This window comes from Lethenteron reissneri, chromosome 25 (assembly GCF_015708825.2).
Source record: "Lethenteron reissneri isolate LAM-NWPU_2019-01 chromosome 25, ASM1570882v1, whole genome shotgun sequence".
In the NCBI taxonomy this organism is placed as follows: Eukaryota; Metazoa; Chordata; class Hyperoartia; order Petromyzontiformes; family Petromyzontidae; genus Lethenteron; species Lethenteron reissneri.
Window position 1 is genome coordinate 956865 of NC_083803.1, and position 15112 is coordinate 971976.

The 15112-nt window shown below is 46.1% G+C and overlaps 1 protein-coding gene across 2 annotated transcripts in view; it reads left to right on the forward strand.

Moving 5' to 3' along the window:
• Window positions 1–65: 65 nt before the first annotated feature.
• Window positions 66–15112, forward strand: part of LOC133346967 (solute carrier family 22 member 3-like) — a 28207-nt gene continuing 13160 nt past the window's right edge. Inside the window, exons 1-5 of one of the 2 annotated variants that reach the window (XM_061558816.1) lie at window positions 66–3470; window positions 3857–3960; window positions 6505–6659; window positions 9498–9666; window positions 11161–11278. In XM_061558816.1, coding sequence (XP_061414800.1) covers window positions 3012–3470; window positions 3857–3960; window positions 6505–6659; window positions 9498–9666; window positions 11161–11278 — 1005 coding nt within the window. In that variant the 5' untranslated portion in view covers window positions 66–3011. The remainder of the gene's footprint in view (window positions 3471–3856; window positions 3961–6504; window positions 6660–9497; window positions 9667–11160; window positions 11279–15112) is intronic. The other variant, XM_061558815.1, reaches the window with a different exon arrangement.

Below are 15112 nucleotides of genomic sequence, written 5' to 3' on the forward strand. Positions count from 1 at the left end.
TGCCACTATACATTGCCATCGCTTCTGCTGGAGCTTTCGGTTGATCTCCAAGATCTGCTCATGCTCCAGCGATACGACGATGTCACATGGTGTAAGATCCATGATAATCATTCAATTGTTTAAAATGTCTTAACAATCCTTCCTCATTTTAACTTTTTAAGTCTCTGGTCACATCCCCTGGGTGCCACTCAATGGCTCTCTAACCTGCACCCAACTGTCACGCATTCGGAGCAACCTCTTACGCCTAGCTAAATCTGCAACTCTTGCCAGATTCTGAGCTTTAAAGCCACTTAACCCTATGCTGCTGCAAAGTTTCTAACATCAGGCATGCAGAAGTATCTAAAGACCAGAAGGAGTCCAGAATAATATGCTCCTGTCTCCCACGGTCCCACCTGCCTGAGCATTATGTTAACCTTTAATATTTTAAAGGGGTTCGTATACAGTACTCCATAAAAACCTGTTCGTCATCAATCTATTGATGGCCTTAGACCCCTGGATGAAACCTATTCCTTCCTCAAATGCCTTCACGCTCTAAGTTCTGACTGAAACCTGGGGCAAAGATGCGAGAGCCCATCTCCATCGTCAACTCGAGTATCTTGCATCGTGGTCACAGTCATGCACATCTAAATTGCATTGGGGTGTAGAAGCTTTGTTAAAAAATATATTTAATCCCACCAATCGTCAACTTCATTCCAACTGCAAAGTCTGCAATGCCCCGGCCAAGATTTAAGCTGACAAACCTCCATTATTTGCAAATGTTTTATCTCCGGTGTAAATGATCCATCTTTGTGTATGCCCCCCCCCCACCCAATTCATTTCATTATTCACCGCTTTACGAAATATACCTACAACATATTCCTTAGCGATTTGCTTGCCTTGCGTGAAATGCTTGTATCATTTATTTCCACAACCATTTTTATTCTTGCAACACAACTCAAAGACGAAGCATTGTTAGCCTAAAATCAACCAACCATGCAGGTTCTCGTGTTCCCTGCTAATCTGTTCTGCTCTGAGCTATTAGTCTCCCCTATGGATTATGTTTGGTGGGGGGAGCTGCAGACCCTGGCAACTTGTTGCAATCGAGCGGTTCTGTACGACGATGAATGTGGCCTTTCAGACTTCCGTCACCATACGGCAAGTACACTCTCAAATCCCGGCAGCCTCAGCACCGTTCGCTATGCATTCAATCGCACACCTTGAAAGATGCGTCCCCGTCAGCCCATGCGATTCATTACTGCAGTGCGCCTACCTGTGGCGACAACGCACTGCACAAAGGCACTTTGTACACGAAGCACATTTTTGTCAGAATTATGGGCATTGATCGGTTTACGTCGCACGTGCATCGCCCAATCTTTAATAACAACGTGGTAATTGACATTTCATTCTCTCTTAATAAAACATCTCATCGGTAACAAGAAAACTACTAATATTCGGTCACCATTAACGGCACATTGGATTTGGTGTCGTGTTTCAAACGTTGACAAATGTCACTACGGGTATGTCCACAACGGAGGCACTTTCACTGTACGTTATTGCCTTAAACGATGCTGTACAACTCTAAGAATATCTTGTTAGGTTTCTCATCAGGCTCGGCCCAAATGTGACCCAACTCCATGGTTCCAGCCACCATCACCGCACAACCCCAACCGCCCCCTCTCATCACACTTGCCCCGGGTCTCCCTCTTTCAGCGCAGCTTGCCAAAGCGCTCAAGTGGCTTCAAAAAGCCCAACTCGTCCCATCCAAAAACCTTCCCTGTCGGTGGTGGCGGCTTTTGGCTGGCCATCAAAGACGGTCACAGCATCACGCGCTTTCGGATGCGCTTCTGCGGCCGTCTGGAACGCTCTTCCGTCCGATATTAGGAAGCCACTGAAGCTATGCACTTAAAAAAAATCTCGATTTATAACTAATTCCTTGAACTTATTTTAGTATTTAGTTTGTAGTCCTTCCCCCGCACCTCTGATTAGCACGGTTGGCTACGTGCGGTGCAAACGAAGTTCAACATTCATACGTATAACGGTGATGAGGGCTGATTGCTCACACCACTGCTTTTTCGCCACCATTGCTGACAGAATGAGCTCTATAGAGCCACTCGAGGCTCTCGAGGGCATTCTGGACAACTCTGTGACGCTGCGAATATCAACAATTTACCCCCACCGCTCGCGATCTACCGATCGGCTGACTTTGGTGGCATCTAACGCCATACCCGAGCATATAATTAATGCAAAAGTTGTGAAAATTGAGAGGGGAGTGCGAAGAGGGGAAATCGTTAAAATGGCAGGCCTACGCAGTTGTCAAAGTATTATGCAACACTGGGAGTTGATTGTTGTCATCAACGACGAACGGCAACACCCAAAAGCACTGTGGCTGCTCTTGGTATGCGGTTGCCATCGTAGCCTTTGGCTGACTTGGCTTAACTGGTCACACATTCCCCACACAATGTGCACCCATTCTTTGCAGCACCTTTCAGCGGTCTGCAATAACACTTGTGGCCAAAAAAATATCTTTTAGAGCTGTACATTAACGTGTGGGTGTTAAAATGTCCATTCGTGTTTTTATAGAAGTTATCCCCAGTGTTCCATTGTGATTTATAAATCCTTGCAATAATTACATGCACTTCAATAATTAATGTATAATTCACTTTCAAAGCCTTCATCGGTGACATATTTGACGATTGCGTGAACTTACACTTTCCGAGGCAACATTCATCAGCCTACACAAGTTAATTTAACATAAAAAAACGAATCATTTAAGTCTTCGAATTAGTCACAGCTTGCTTATAATACTGCTCTCTCATAGATGCGACATCTATTCGATTAGTTTCTGAAAAAGCGGAACACACAAACACACTGCACTGGGGATTGTTTTGTATTAGCGTATTATTATCCATAACTTAATACAGCATGAATTTGAGCAAAAGTCTCCTTCGAGAAAACTCGTAAAACAGCTCAGCAGTAATTACTTTCTCAACTCGTCCGAAGTGGATTATATTCAATCGAGCTGTGAGAGCGAGATGAGTTTTGACGCCCTGCTCAGGGACGTCGGGGAGTTTGGACCCTATCAGAAGCGCGTCTTCGTCATGCTCTGCTTGCCCTGCACCGTCTTCTCATTCCAGTACCTCGGCGTACTCTTCCTGGGGCAAGTGCCCCGCCACCGATGCAAGGACCCGCCAGAGACGCGGCAAGCGGTCACCCCCCACTGCGGCGTCAGCCCGGCAGCCGCGCGTGGCAACTGGAGCGAGACGCGCACCGCCGCTGCCCATGGGTTCGGATGGGACCTCCGCTGCAAGCGGCTCAACCTGACATCGTGGGTTGCAATCTTGAATTCCTCCTCTTCCTCTTCGTGCCAGCCGCCCGCGCTGGGGCTCAGAGCTGGGTGGCCACCCAACGCGTCCCTGTCCGACCACCTCGTGCCCTGTGACCTCGGCTGGGAATTTAACCGTGAGGAGGCGGAGTCGACGATCGTCACGGAGGTGAAGTCCACGAAATAGAGCGATTGTAGCTCGCGTGCTTCAATATTAAAACATTGCATTGACGGTTGTTGTAACAAACAAAAACGTATTTATGAATATAGGAAAAATTATATTTCACGGTGAGAATAATCTTTTTCAGTATATGAATATTGGAGCAGTTATATTTTACAGTTAGGATAATATTCTTAAGTATATATCTTGGACGTTGTCCTACCCCGCACCTCAGATTAACACAGTTGGCTACGTACGGTGCGAAAGAAGTTCAACATACATACATGCATATTTTTCTTGTACATGTTTCAATTGATGTATTGCTGTTTGTGTGCTGACGTCTTGTGCTGTGTGTGTGTGCTGACGTCTTGTACTTTGCTTGTGCTGTCTTGCAGTTCGGGCTCGTTTGTGAGAATGCTTGGCTTCTCGATTTCGCCCAGGCCCTTCTAAACCTGGGCTTTTTGCTTGGAGCCATCATCATGGGCTACATCTCTGACAGGTGCCCACGTCACGAACTTCAGTTCACTCTCAGAGATAGTTATAATGACCACATCGCCTCCAATTACCACGGTTGGCTAAGTTCGATGCGAAACATCAGAATCAGAATATGTATTAATACTCAAGGAATCCGATGAGCTATAAAGCACTTTTTCACAAATTTCTAGTAGGGGCGGGTTAGAACGCTACAACAACAAACAGTAAAAAATACGATAGGAGTGCAAAGTTTAGGAAAGGTAAACAAATCACTTAAAATATACAAATAAAACTAATCTATATTTATCATATCAGATAAAGCCCACTGAGGTATTAACTTATTTTTCAGAAGCAACCTGGCCATAAATGATAGCGCAACAAAGTGGCTTATCATGTGGACATTTATGGCAGCAAAATTATCTAAATAATCTCCATGCATGTTTCTAAATGTGGAGGAGAAAACCGGAGGACCCAGAGAAGAAATCCACGCGACCACCTCGAGAGAGACACGCAAACTCCAAATATACAGCAGGCGTCACGGTCGGGATAGAACCCACGACCTCCTGTATATCAGGCAAGGAAGATAACTTCACACCACCGTGGCGCCCCCTTAAATAAACAAAGTATATAAGTAAAAATCGCATAAACAATTCCCAAATTGAGAAAGACAGTAAAACAACAGCAAAAACAGTCCCAGACGAAACCAAGACAACACACACTCAGTCCCTCAATAAAATTGGCCATTTAAACTGAAGATCGATACATTGCTAACAATTACATTTACAGATCACGCTAATGTGGCTGTATCCAGCACTACTCTCTGCTTCAGAATATTTTTTTAAAGAAGATTTATTATTTTAAGGGAAGAAATAAGGTTCTTCCAAAACGTTGGTGCTGCAACGGCAAATGCTTCGTCATCTATTCCAATTCTTGCTCTTGGGATAGTTAAAAGGCAATTAGATGGACGTCTTAGATTTCTTAGATTTGACATTGGGGTTAATGAATTAGCTATGTAAAGCACATATTTGTCAATAAGGATGGTATGAATGAACAGGGCCCAATTTGGATTTCTTCTTGGATCAAGTGATTTGAGATTGGATTTAAGTAGAGGCCACAATGGTGGGTCCTGTATGGTAAAAGCATCATCCAATGCAAATCGAAGAGCAGAATGATGAAGTTGGTTTAGTCTGTTTAGTGATTCATTAGTAGCTGATCTGTAAGCACAGTCGTCAAAGAGTGGAAGAATGGTAGTTTCAAGAATTTGAAGGCGTATTCGAATGGGAAACTATTTTTGTTTCTGTTTAAAAGCCCTATTTCTGATTATATTTTCTTTGAAATGTGATAAATATGGAAGTTGGAATGTAAGTGTTGAATCATTTAGTACACCCAATTATTTTAAGCACCCTGTTTGTTTAATTAAGTTGTTTCTCATATCCGTAATAGGTGAAGAGAATTAAACTGGATCTTTTTTGAAGAAGAACTTCGTTTTTTTATGATTTAGGAGTAATTTTAGTAGTGACAATTGATATTGAATTAAATCGTCATCGTGTTGGAGATTCTGTTTGACTTCGTTTGGAGATGTACCCGATACGAGCATGACATAGTCATCCGCAAGTCCATTACATTTTGAGTGATTTACGTTTAGTCCAAAATTGTTGAAATATAATGAAAACAGAATTGGACCCAGCATACATATGTAATGAGCGACTTCTGACACACGTCTAGTAGAAGGCTTCTTTTTTATTAAGGGCACACGGGGCGATACCCTTCATAACGCGGCTACACCGAGGCTGTCCAAACACGCAGCCCATCTCCGTCCTGCGCTACGCTGGCTGCTCGACGAGCACAGCGGCAACGACGGAGCTGCTCTTGCAGAAGAACAGCCACGTGGTCGAAGAGATGACGACGAGCAGCGACGCAACCAGGACCTGGACCCCACACTAACAGCCCCAAACCTCTGGTTCGGTCCCCCTTACATCTGCCCGGCGTAACCAAGGTCCACCTTTGGCCACACCCCCTTTCCGGAACCTTCGGGTTGGTTCCCGGAGCTTCTCGACTGACTCTGCCCTTGACCTTTATCCCAGATACGCCCCTTCATAATAAGGCATTATGTAATGCAGCTATAACCGTAATTACCCCTACAGTTTGACAGGTGTCATCCTGTCATTACACATACACAAATACATACGTCAAAGGCCAATGGCACAAGATTTGCCATCAGTGTTGGGCAATATGTTTGCCGTTGTGTGTGTGGGGGGGGGGCGGTAGTGTAGCGGTTAGCACGCTGCGCTACAAACCTGGCGACCCTGGTTCGATTCCCACTCACGGCCAACACCAGTGACGATTATCTGAACCGGTTCTGAGCCTCCCCTAGGTCAACTCAGCCTCAAGTGAGTACCTGATGCGGTGTGTTAAAATCGTCACTGGGGAGACATTTAAGGCGGCCGGGCGTGGTATTGGCCACCCACCCTCTTGTGCCGTCCTTTAGAGGTGCTCGCTAACAGCACTTGCCCCAACAGTCTGTTAAGGCTACACGGGGGATCTTTGTGTGCGTCCAAATGACCGCCAGGTTCGGACGTCGCTGGAGCTTCCTGATCTCCATCGTGCTGCAGACCGTGTCCGGGGTGCTGGTGTCCCTCGCGCCCAACTACGCCACGTTCGTCGCCCTGCGTACCCTACAGGGGATATTCAACATGGGCAGCTGGACGACCGGCTTTGTGATTGGTACACTATTGTCTGGACTTTTCCAAAATTGCATCAATTACTCGCAGCAACAACAACAACAAAAGCCATTGTGCAAAGTCGCCTGTTCTTGGCAGACTTGTGCTATGTTTGCCTTGTGCTCCACATGGACAAAGCAATATTTAGACTTGTGAGTGCTGGAATTTAGCCAATTTGAGCGCAGAACCAAACGGAATGTTGTTCCTTTGTGCAATCATTGGTAACCGGACTGACACTATCAACTCACTGTACTTATTGCACGTTGGAATTGGGCAACAGGGCAATTATCAAAGGTAAAATAAGTAAGGATTTTTGATATTCATTGCTTTAAATGAACACTAGCATAAGTACCCGGCGTTGCCCGGGTGAAAAATATATTTCTTAATAACCTTACATATATACACATATGGGCTGCTACCCCTGCCCCCCCCCCCCCCAGCCACGATCTCCTCGGCCGCTGTGCAGTAATATGTACGGCCTATAGTGTGGTGGGGTGTCGAGGCCTAGTACCGTGCAGAGCCTCCGGCCTCGCCTAAATTGCCCACCCAGCTGAGGCTGGGTACGGGTGCCGTTCCCCCCCCCCCCCCCCCGCGCTACAATAATACTGTCTAATCGCTATAATTTTATTATCTACCGACCCTATAATAGTAATTGCACACATTGGGGTGGGGGGGGGGAGTGAAGAGGACGTGAAACTTTGATGAATTTACCTCAGAGTCGCGTGGTGGGTGTCGAGGCCTAGTACCGTGCAGAGCCTCCGGCCTCGCCTAAATTGCCCACCTGGCTGAGGCTGGGTACGGGTGCCGTCCCCCCCCCCCCCCCCCGTGCTACAATAATACTGTCTAATCGCTATAATTTTATAATCTACCGACCCTATAATAGTAATTGCACACATTGTGGTGGGGGGGAGTGAAGAGGACGTGAAACTTTGATGAATTTACCTCAGAGTCGCGTGTTAATGCGTGCGCATATTTTTAACGGGAATTAAAAATGGCGTCCACCCCGCAGCGAATGCGTCGCTACCCGTTGCCAGGGGCAACCGCCGGACCAATCGTGTCTCGCAAATCCCTCACATTTCGTCCAATGAAACTGCGTATGGTCCGGCGACACACAGACAAACAGACACACACACAGACACACACACAGACAGACAGATTTGAGATTTTATATATATAGATTCTTAAGTGCACATACGCTCATTTATCATTAATTAAACTGTTTGGAAGTTCAATTCTGTAAAATAATTTCAAAAGCTGCAATCATTGACAAATGAACAACGCATTTTTCCTGCGAGATACTGTATTCATCAAGTGAAGCTCCACACATATTGTCTTTATATGTTTAGGCCATTTCAGCAGCCTATTTAAATCGGATTTTGTCATTGAAGTGAAATAGATTGTGACCTATCGTGCAAATCAGCCACTTGCGAGGTGGATTCCAACTGGATATAGGCAGTCCTATGTTTACGCTACTACAATTCCCATCGCCAATGAATTTGAGAACGTAATTCGATTAAAAAATGCATCCATTCACTGCAACGCCGTTTTGAATTTTTGAAAAAAACAAACGCCGAGGTGTGGTGACGACCCACAGCGCCCCCTAGCGGACGGTCCGGCATCTGGGTTTACATCTCTGTTTACATCTCTTTGTTTACAAACATCGCAATGTTGGATACCCTAACTCCCATCTCTGTTTACAAACATCGCAATGTTGGGTACCCTAACTCCCATCTCTGTGTTTACAACATCGCAATGTTGGGTACCCTAACTCCCATCTCGAAAAATAAAGCAATCTCCGACGTTCATCTCTGGTGAGGAGTACTCAGTATTTACTTATTTTATAGCGTTAAAACTTGGTATAGTGTAATATATTTCTGGGAATCTTTTGTCAAGGAAAACCATGCAGCCGCTGTGCATCTTAAAAGCAAAACAGTGGCAAAGAATGACGTGCGAAATAGTAAAAAAGAATCCAGTTGGTGTCCCTTGCCGGAGAATATTTGCATAGAACGCTCACCGAGTTTTGCCTCAGAGCAATGGATTGCATGGTATGAAGTAACAACGGGAATTTATCTGCGGTGGCTTCAAATGAAAAATGTCAGCGTCGTTGCGAAAATCTGTGGGCAGAGTCCCTTCCCATGTAGTAGTCTGATCCAGTGGTGGAAGTTCCATGTTCTTCTGCAAAGAATTAGACCGTCTTGTTGCCTTCCCACAAAGAAGGTGCTCCACCAGCGCCCTCTCGTTTAACCGACCTTGGAGAGAGATGATGGGCACAGCTTGCCATGGCCCTAATTTCAACTTATAATCTCACGACTGGGTGCCAGTTACTCTACGAATCCAGCAAATTATGCCGTCGTTCAGTTTTAAATAGTGAGGATTAAATACAAAATGTGACCTGTGTGCACGTACACGGATAAAGGTTAACAGGTAAAACAATAGGTTCATCTAAATAATAGCAGGATTTCAACATTGTCACCAAGTGCATGTCAGCCAACTGGCTTTAAAGAAATATATTGGTGTTTGTAGAGGCAGTCTTCAATAACCTTGGGTGATGCATATTGTCAGATGATGGACTTGCTATGGTTCAGTGATTCATCAACATCGGAACATTAATTCCAAAGTGAATATTCAGATTCTCTCACTGAAATGTAGGGGTTTCTCTCTATGAGTACTTTACGGTCAGCAGGCCTATCTATCAGCTGGCGAAATGTGGCTGATTAAACCTGCTGTAATGAACGTGACTGTGAATGGGTCTATCGAACACATAAGCCACGGGTCGGTAAATGCTGGCTATGCATATTTGTGTCTGCCTTTAACCGCCTTCCCATATTTTTTCTGCGCGCAGTGACCGAGTTTGTGGGCTCCAGCCAGCGCAAAGTGGTGCACATGGTGCTGCAGATGTTCTTCAGCTTCGGAGTCATCATAACGCCTGGCATCGCTTACTACCTACGCACGTGGCGCTACCTGCAACTTGCGTTCACATTACCTAACGCCATCTTCATTACCTACTACTGGTAAGTGAAGGTGCTTCTGATGTGATGAGTGTGTTCAGCGCTCTGCCAAACCACTGTTCGTTGAGGTTCAGCCCCACATCATTCAGGTCATGGTAGTTTATTTGACCATACTTCACCACGCTGGCCAGTGCGGGTTGGTGAAGGTGGGGAGCATATACGTAGGAGCCGTAGTGCTAACCTTTATTATTTTTCTTTAATGGGTGACCACCATTCTGTGTGCAAAGCCCATGAGAGTAAAGCATCTCTTGATACAAGTGAAAAAATCACGAGGTAAGAAGAAACCCATATCGACGAGGACATTTGTACTATGCTTCTTCTTTCTAGCGTTGTTCCCGCTGTGGCGCAGGGTCCGCTTTTCGGCATTGTCTTCTCCATTTGGCTCGGTCCAGGGCATCTTCAGGGGATGCGTTGACCGTCTTTATGTCTTCCTTTATTCGATCCATCCATCGCTTCTTCGGACGTCCGCGTGGACGGCGGCCCTCTGGCTAAATACGCATGGCAGTCTTGGCCACTGATGACTCTTCACTTCGCATCACATGGCCGTACCACTGAAGCCTTGCCTCAAGCATCTTGTCCGCAATGGGGGCCACACCAAGTCGCTTCCGAACGTCTTCGTTCATGACACGATCCCATCGAGTGAGTCCGAGGCTCCATCTGAGCATCCTCATCTCCATGGTGTGGAGAGCTTGTTCGTGTACAGTTGTGGCTGGCCAGCACTCGGATCCATAGAGTGCCACCGGTCGGACGATGGTCTTGTAAATTTTTCCCTTCAGCCTATCCGGCATTTTCCAATCACAGAGGACTCCGGTGACTTGCCTCCACTTCATCCATGCCGCATTGACTCGTGACCTCACATCAGTCGTGATGCTACCATCTGAGCTGATGGTGGAGCCCAGGTACTTAAAGTCCGTCACTTTCTTCAGATCTTCTCCGTCAATGCTGATGGTGCCATCGGTTTGGGGGCCACACTCCATATACTCCGTCTTTTTGATGTTGAACCTCATCCCGTTTTCGTCCAAACGTTCCTTCCACAGGCGCGTTTGTCTTTCCACTTCTCCTCTCTCTTCATCTGAGAGGAGGACGTCATCCGCGTAGAGAATTGACCATGGCAGGGGCGTGTGCAGGTCGGCAGTGATCGTGTCCATGCACAGGATAAACAGGAGTGGTGACAGGGCCGATCCTTGGTGCACTCCAACGCTGATGGGAAATGGCGGTGATATGCCCACTGCACACCTGACTGCACTGGTGACGTTCTTGTATAGGAGTTGCACCCAATGCACGTAGGTTTCAGGGACTCCATGGGATCGAAACGAGTGCCAGATGAGGTCGTGGGGGACCCTGTCAAATGCCTTTTAATTTGTTAAAACAAACATTATTCAACATTTGTACTATGCAATGTTGAATAATGTTTGTTTTAACAAATGTATATATGTAAGGAATGAAGGCTGCCATTACTCTGTGTATACTAATTTATTGTCTTGTTCACGACTGCAGGTTGCTGCCTGAATCTCCGCGCTGGCTGCTCTCGCGGAATCGTAAGAAAGAAGTGGTGGCCGCTTTTGAGAAAATTGCACGAGGCAACAGGCGAGTTCTGTCCAGCTCCTTCCAAAAGGTGCGCCCCACAAATTATTTCCGCCCCCACCCCAACCCCAGCTAAGTAATATTTTCACTGGCTATAATTATCTATCATTCACGTCTGGTGAGGATGGGATTACACCAGGGACGTGCGGTCAGGAGAGGCGGGGGAGCCAGATCCTCAGCTGTCATACTCCAATGAAAATAGCTGTTACGAAAAGTACAAAAAATAAATAATAAAATAAATTTAATATTAAGATTTTTCCACTGATCTGTGTTATAAATATAATTTCTGTACGATTCCAATAATTTTTATAGTCAAAATCGCCAAATTTGCGGAGCTCCGCTGCAAATACAGGAAGAGACGAGAGGTGAGGCAGCGACGAGCTCAGCCTCCCCTCTGATTGCGCAACCCCTCAGTAACTGAGTGCGTGCCTGTTACTATCTCAGTATGTCACCAATGTAATGTTTGTAAACCCCTTAATTTCATGTCCTCGCCTTCCATACTCCAGGTAACCTATTTCACGTATGTGTATAAAGATATTTAGGCTCGCTGGTCTTGTCATGAAACTGCAATGAAAAAGTACCAGGGGAGGCAGTTATCACCACTGCCGCACTGAGGGGGACGTGTCTAACCCCCCTCAGTGAGGACACGCCTCCCTCAGTGAGGCCATGCAACCTCCGTGAGGCCACGCCCCCCTCAGTGTGTGAATCTGGCTCTGACACTAGCCAGTGCTTCCCCAGCCATTGACCTCACCGCACGTCACTGGATTACACTAATATGATAATTGTATCGTGGACATCTAACTTTCGTTTGTTCATTCGTATGTCAATCTGCTTGTCCTGGTGAGGGTCGTGGCAGCAGCATGTTGAGTAGGGCGGTCTATACTCTCGCTCTTCCTGGGGAATTCCCAGGCGTTCCCAGGCCAGCCGAGCGACGTAGTCCCACCAGCGTGTCCTGGGCTGGCCCTGTGGTCTTCGCCCAGGGAGACGTGCCCGGTAGTTTTCAAGGCGGAGTCTATTGGGCGGCATCCTTACCAGGTGCCCGAACTACCTCAACTGGCTCTTCCCGATCCGAAAGAGCAGCGGCTCTACTCTGAGGCTCTCCCAGATTATTGAGCTTCTCATCCGATCATGGAGAGTGAGCTTGGCAACCCTACAGAGAATCCTCATTTCAGCCCCTTGTACTCGTGATCTCATCCTTACGGTCATTACCCAAAGCTCATGACCATAGGTGAGGGTGGGAATGTAGATCAATCTGTAAACCAAGAGCTTTGTTCAAAATCGTTACTACTACGGAACGGTACAGTGCCCGCAACATTGTGGACGCCGCACCGATCCGCAAGATGATCTCCCGCTCCCACTTGCCATCACTCATGAAAGAGACCCTGAGGTACTTAAATTCCTCCACTAAGGGCAGCTGTTCCCCCCTCACCTGGAGAGAACAATCATATTCCACACCGCCCGCCCCCTACATCTCTTTTCTCTGGTTCCTCCCCCCTCTTACCTTATATAATCGCTTGTCACAAACAGCTCTCTTTGCCTACTACAGTAATTTTTTGTTTTTTACTGTGGTTGTCGCACCTGATGACGGAAGCTTGTGTTGCTTCCGAAACGTCGTGATTTAATTTGATTATTTCTATTATTATTTTTTCACCTACGTGACTTTACCGAAAGAACCAAAGAGTATGGATCCTTGCAGTCACGAAACCTTCAAATCTAGAATGTCCAGAACATACGGCCTTAGGTCCGATGATACAGCCCAAGGTGCTCTGGTACAAAGTACACTTACGAGTATCCCTGTGTTCGAACATGGTGTTTGTCATTGATATTCATTGACTAGTGCAGAATTCCAAAAACATCTCTCCATTCGGATTCAGATCAGGGGGGCCATTCCTCCCAATCATGCCTCTCCAGCTATCTCAATCATTTCCCACGTGAGCATTGAAGTCGCCCAGTAAGACTATAGAGTTGGTAGGCCGCAATCTGTCGAGCACTGCACCCACAGTCTCCAAGAAGGTCGAATACTCTGAACTGCATAAGCACAGACAATAGTCAGAGTTTTCTTTTCTGAGACCCGAAGTCTCGTTGAGGCGACCCTCTCATTCACTGGGACAAACTCCAACTGAACAGCACCCAGCCAGGGGCTTGTGAGCTGCTGCTCCCCGGGTCTGCCTGAGCTGCTACTCACTGGGACTGCTACTCACTGGACCTGCTACTCACTGGGCCTGCTTAAGCTGCTGCTCCTTGGGTCTGCCTGAGCTACTGATCCCTGGTTTGCTCAGAAATGCTCCTCATCAGCAAGGAGCCGAAGCTTCTGTAGGAAGCTCTTGACCGTCTTGACCAGCTCCTTGAGGTTTTTACCCTTCACCTGCTTGATCAGGTTATTGCCCTGTTCGCTAATATGTTCATTGAGAAAAAAAAGAGTGAAGTGTTAGGTCACATCCACGCTAGCGTAGAAGCCGTACATGTGCGACGAGTGTTTGGCAAGACATTTTCTCGCGTTCGGCCTACCTGTACGTTTTTCACTTGTGTGTTTAACTGTTGTGTACCTTTGTTATTTTAAAGATGGAAGTTCTGCTGTGTATCCGACTGCTGTCCCTCCCGGCCATATCTAGTGCCACACTCAACTCTACCACCGGCAACCCTCGTTATTTGTCGTCCGTACTTGATGCTCCATTTACCACAACACATCCTAGTGAAACAGCTTATAGCCACTTCTACACTCCATCATTGTATCCTTTTAAACCTATCTCTGTCCCATTACTTCACCAGCACTCCTTCCTAACTTTATTCTGCTCTTAGAAATGTCGCCATCTGTGAGCTCAGCTATTCGTCTAAGGTTCGCCACTCTTCATCCTTTCACACAAAATACCTGTGCAAACTATTAAATCTATTTTTCTTATTTATGGGAGGTATTGAGCTTCACCCTGGCCCAAATGTAAAGAACTCATATAATTATATAGATTTTTCTGGCAGAAAAGGTGTTGATGTTCTACATATCAACATCAGAGGGCTTGTGATTAAATTAAGTCAACTAAAACTAAAAGTAGGAAATCTGGACCCGGACATTTTCTGCCTTACAAAAACATTTCTCACTCCGGCCGTCAATGACTTGCAGATTACGATTGACAACTACAGCTTTTTTCGGCTTGACCTAGGGTCTAAAGGAGGTGGAATTGCCATATATGTGCGTAGTACTAGTGCATGTTCACCAGCTCATTCCTTGTTAACAGATATTGGTAATGTGCTGCTATAGACCACGTAGTGGTAAGGATGTTGAAGCTGGGACTGCAATGAGGGAACCTGTTAGGGGCCTCCCTAAAGGTGAAATAATTGTAATGGGTGGCCACAAATTTTGCAGATGAATTACACCTGTTTCAATTAATAAACGTCCCCACAAGACCCAACCTAAAAACATCTGGGACAGTCATCTCTGCTTGACGTCCTGTTGACTAATGCCCCTCATAATTTCCCACTTACTGGTGTTCTGGGTAATAACCTTAGTGATCACTCCTTCATATTTGGGGAGAGATCATCAGCCAGACCCAAAGCCCCCCCTAAATTGGTTGATAAGCACTCCATGAGGTACTTCAGCATACAGGCATTTACTAATGATGTGCTTCACTCGGATATTGACAAAGTCTGCAATATCCCCAACCTGACTACGACTTGGGAGACCTTCAGGTACACGTTTCTCCAAATTCTTAACAAACATGCTACGTTGGTTAGATTTAAAATTAAAGGCAACCGCCAACCATGGTTTTATCCTTTGATTACTAATCTCATGAAAACTAGGAACAAGACTTGGGCATGTGCTCAGAAAAGTAATTTGGTCAATGACTGGCTAGAATACGGGATTTTAAGGAAT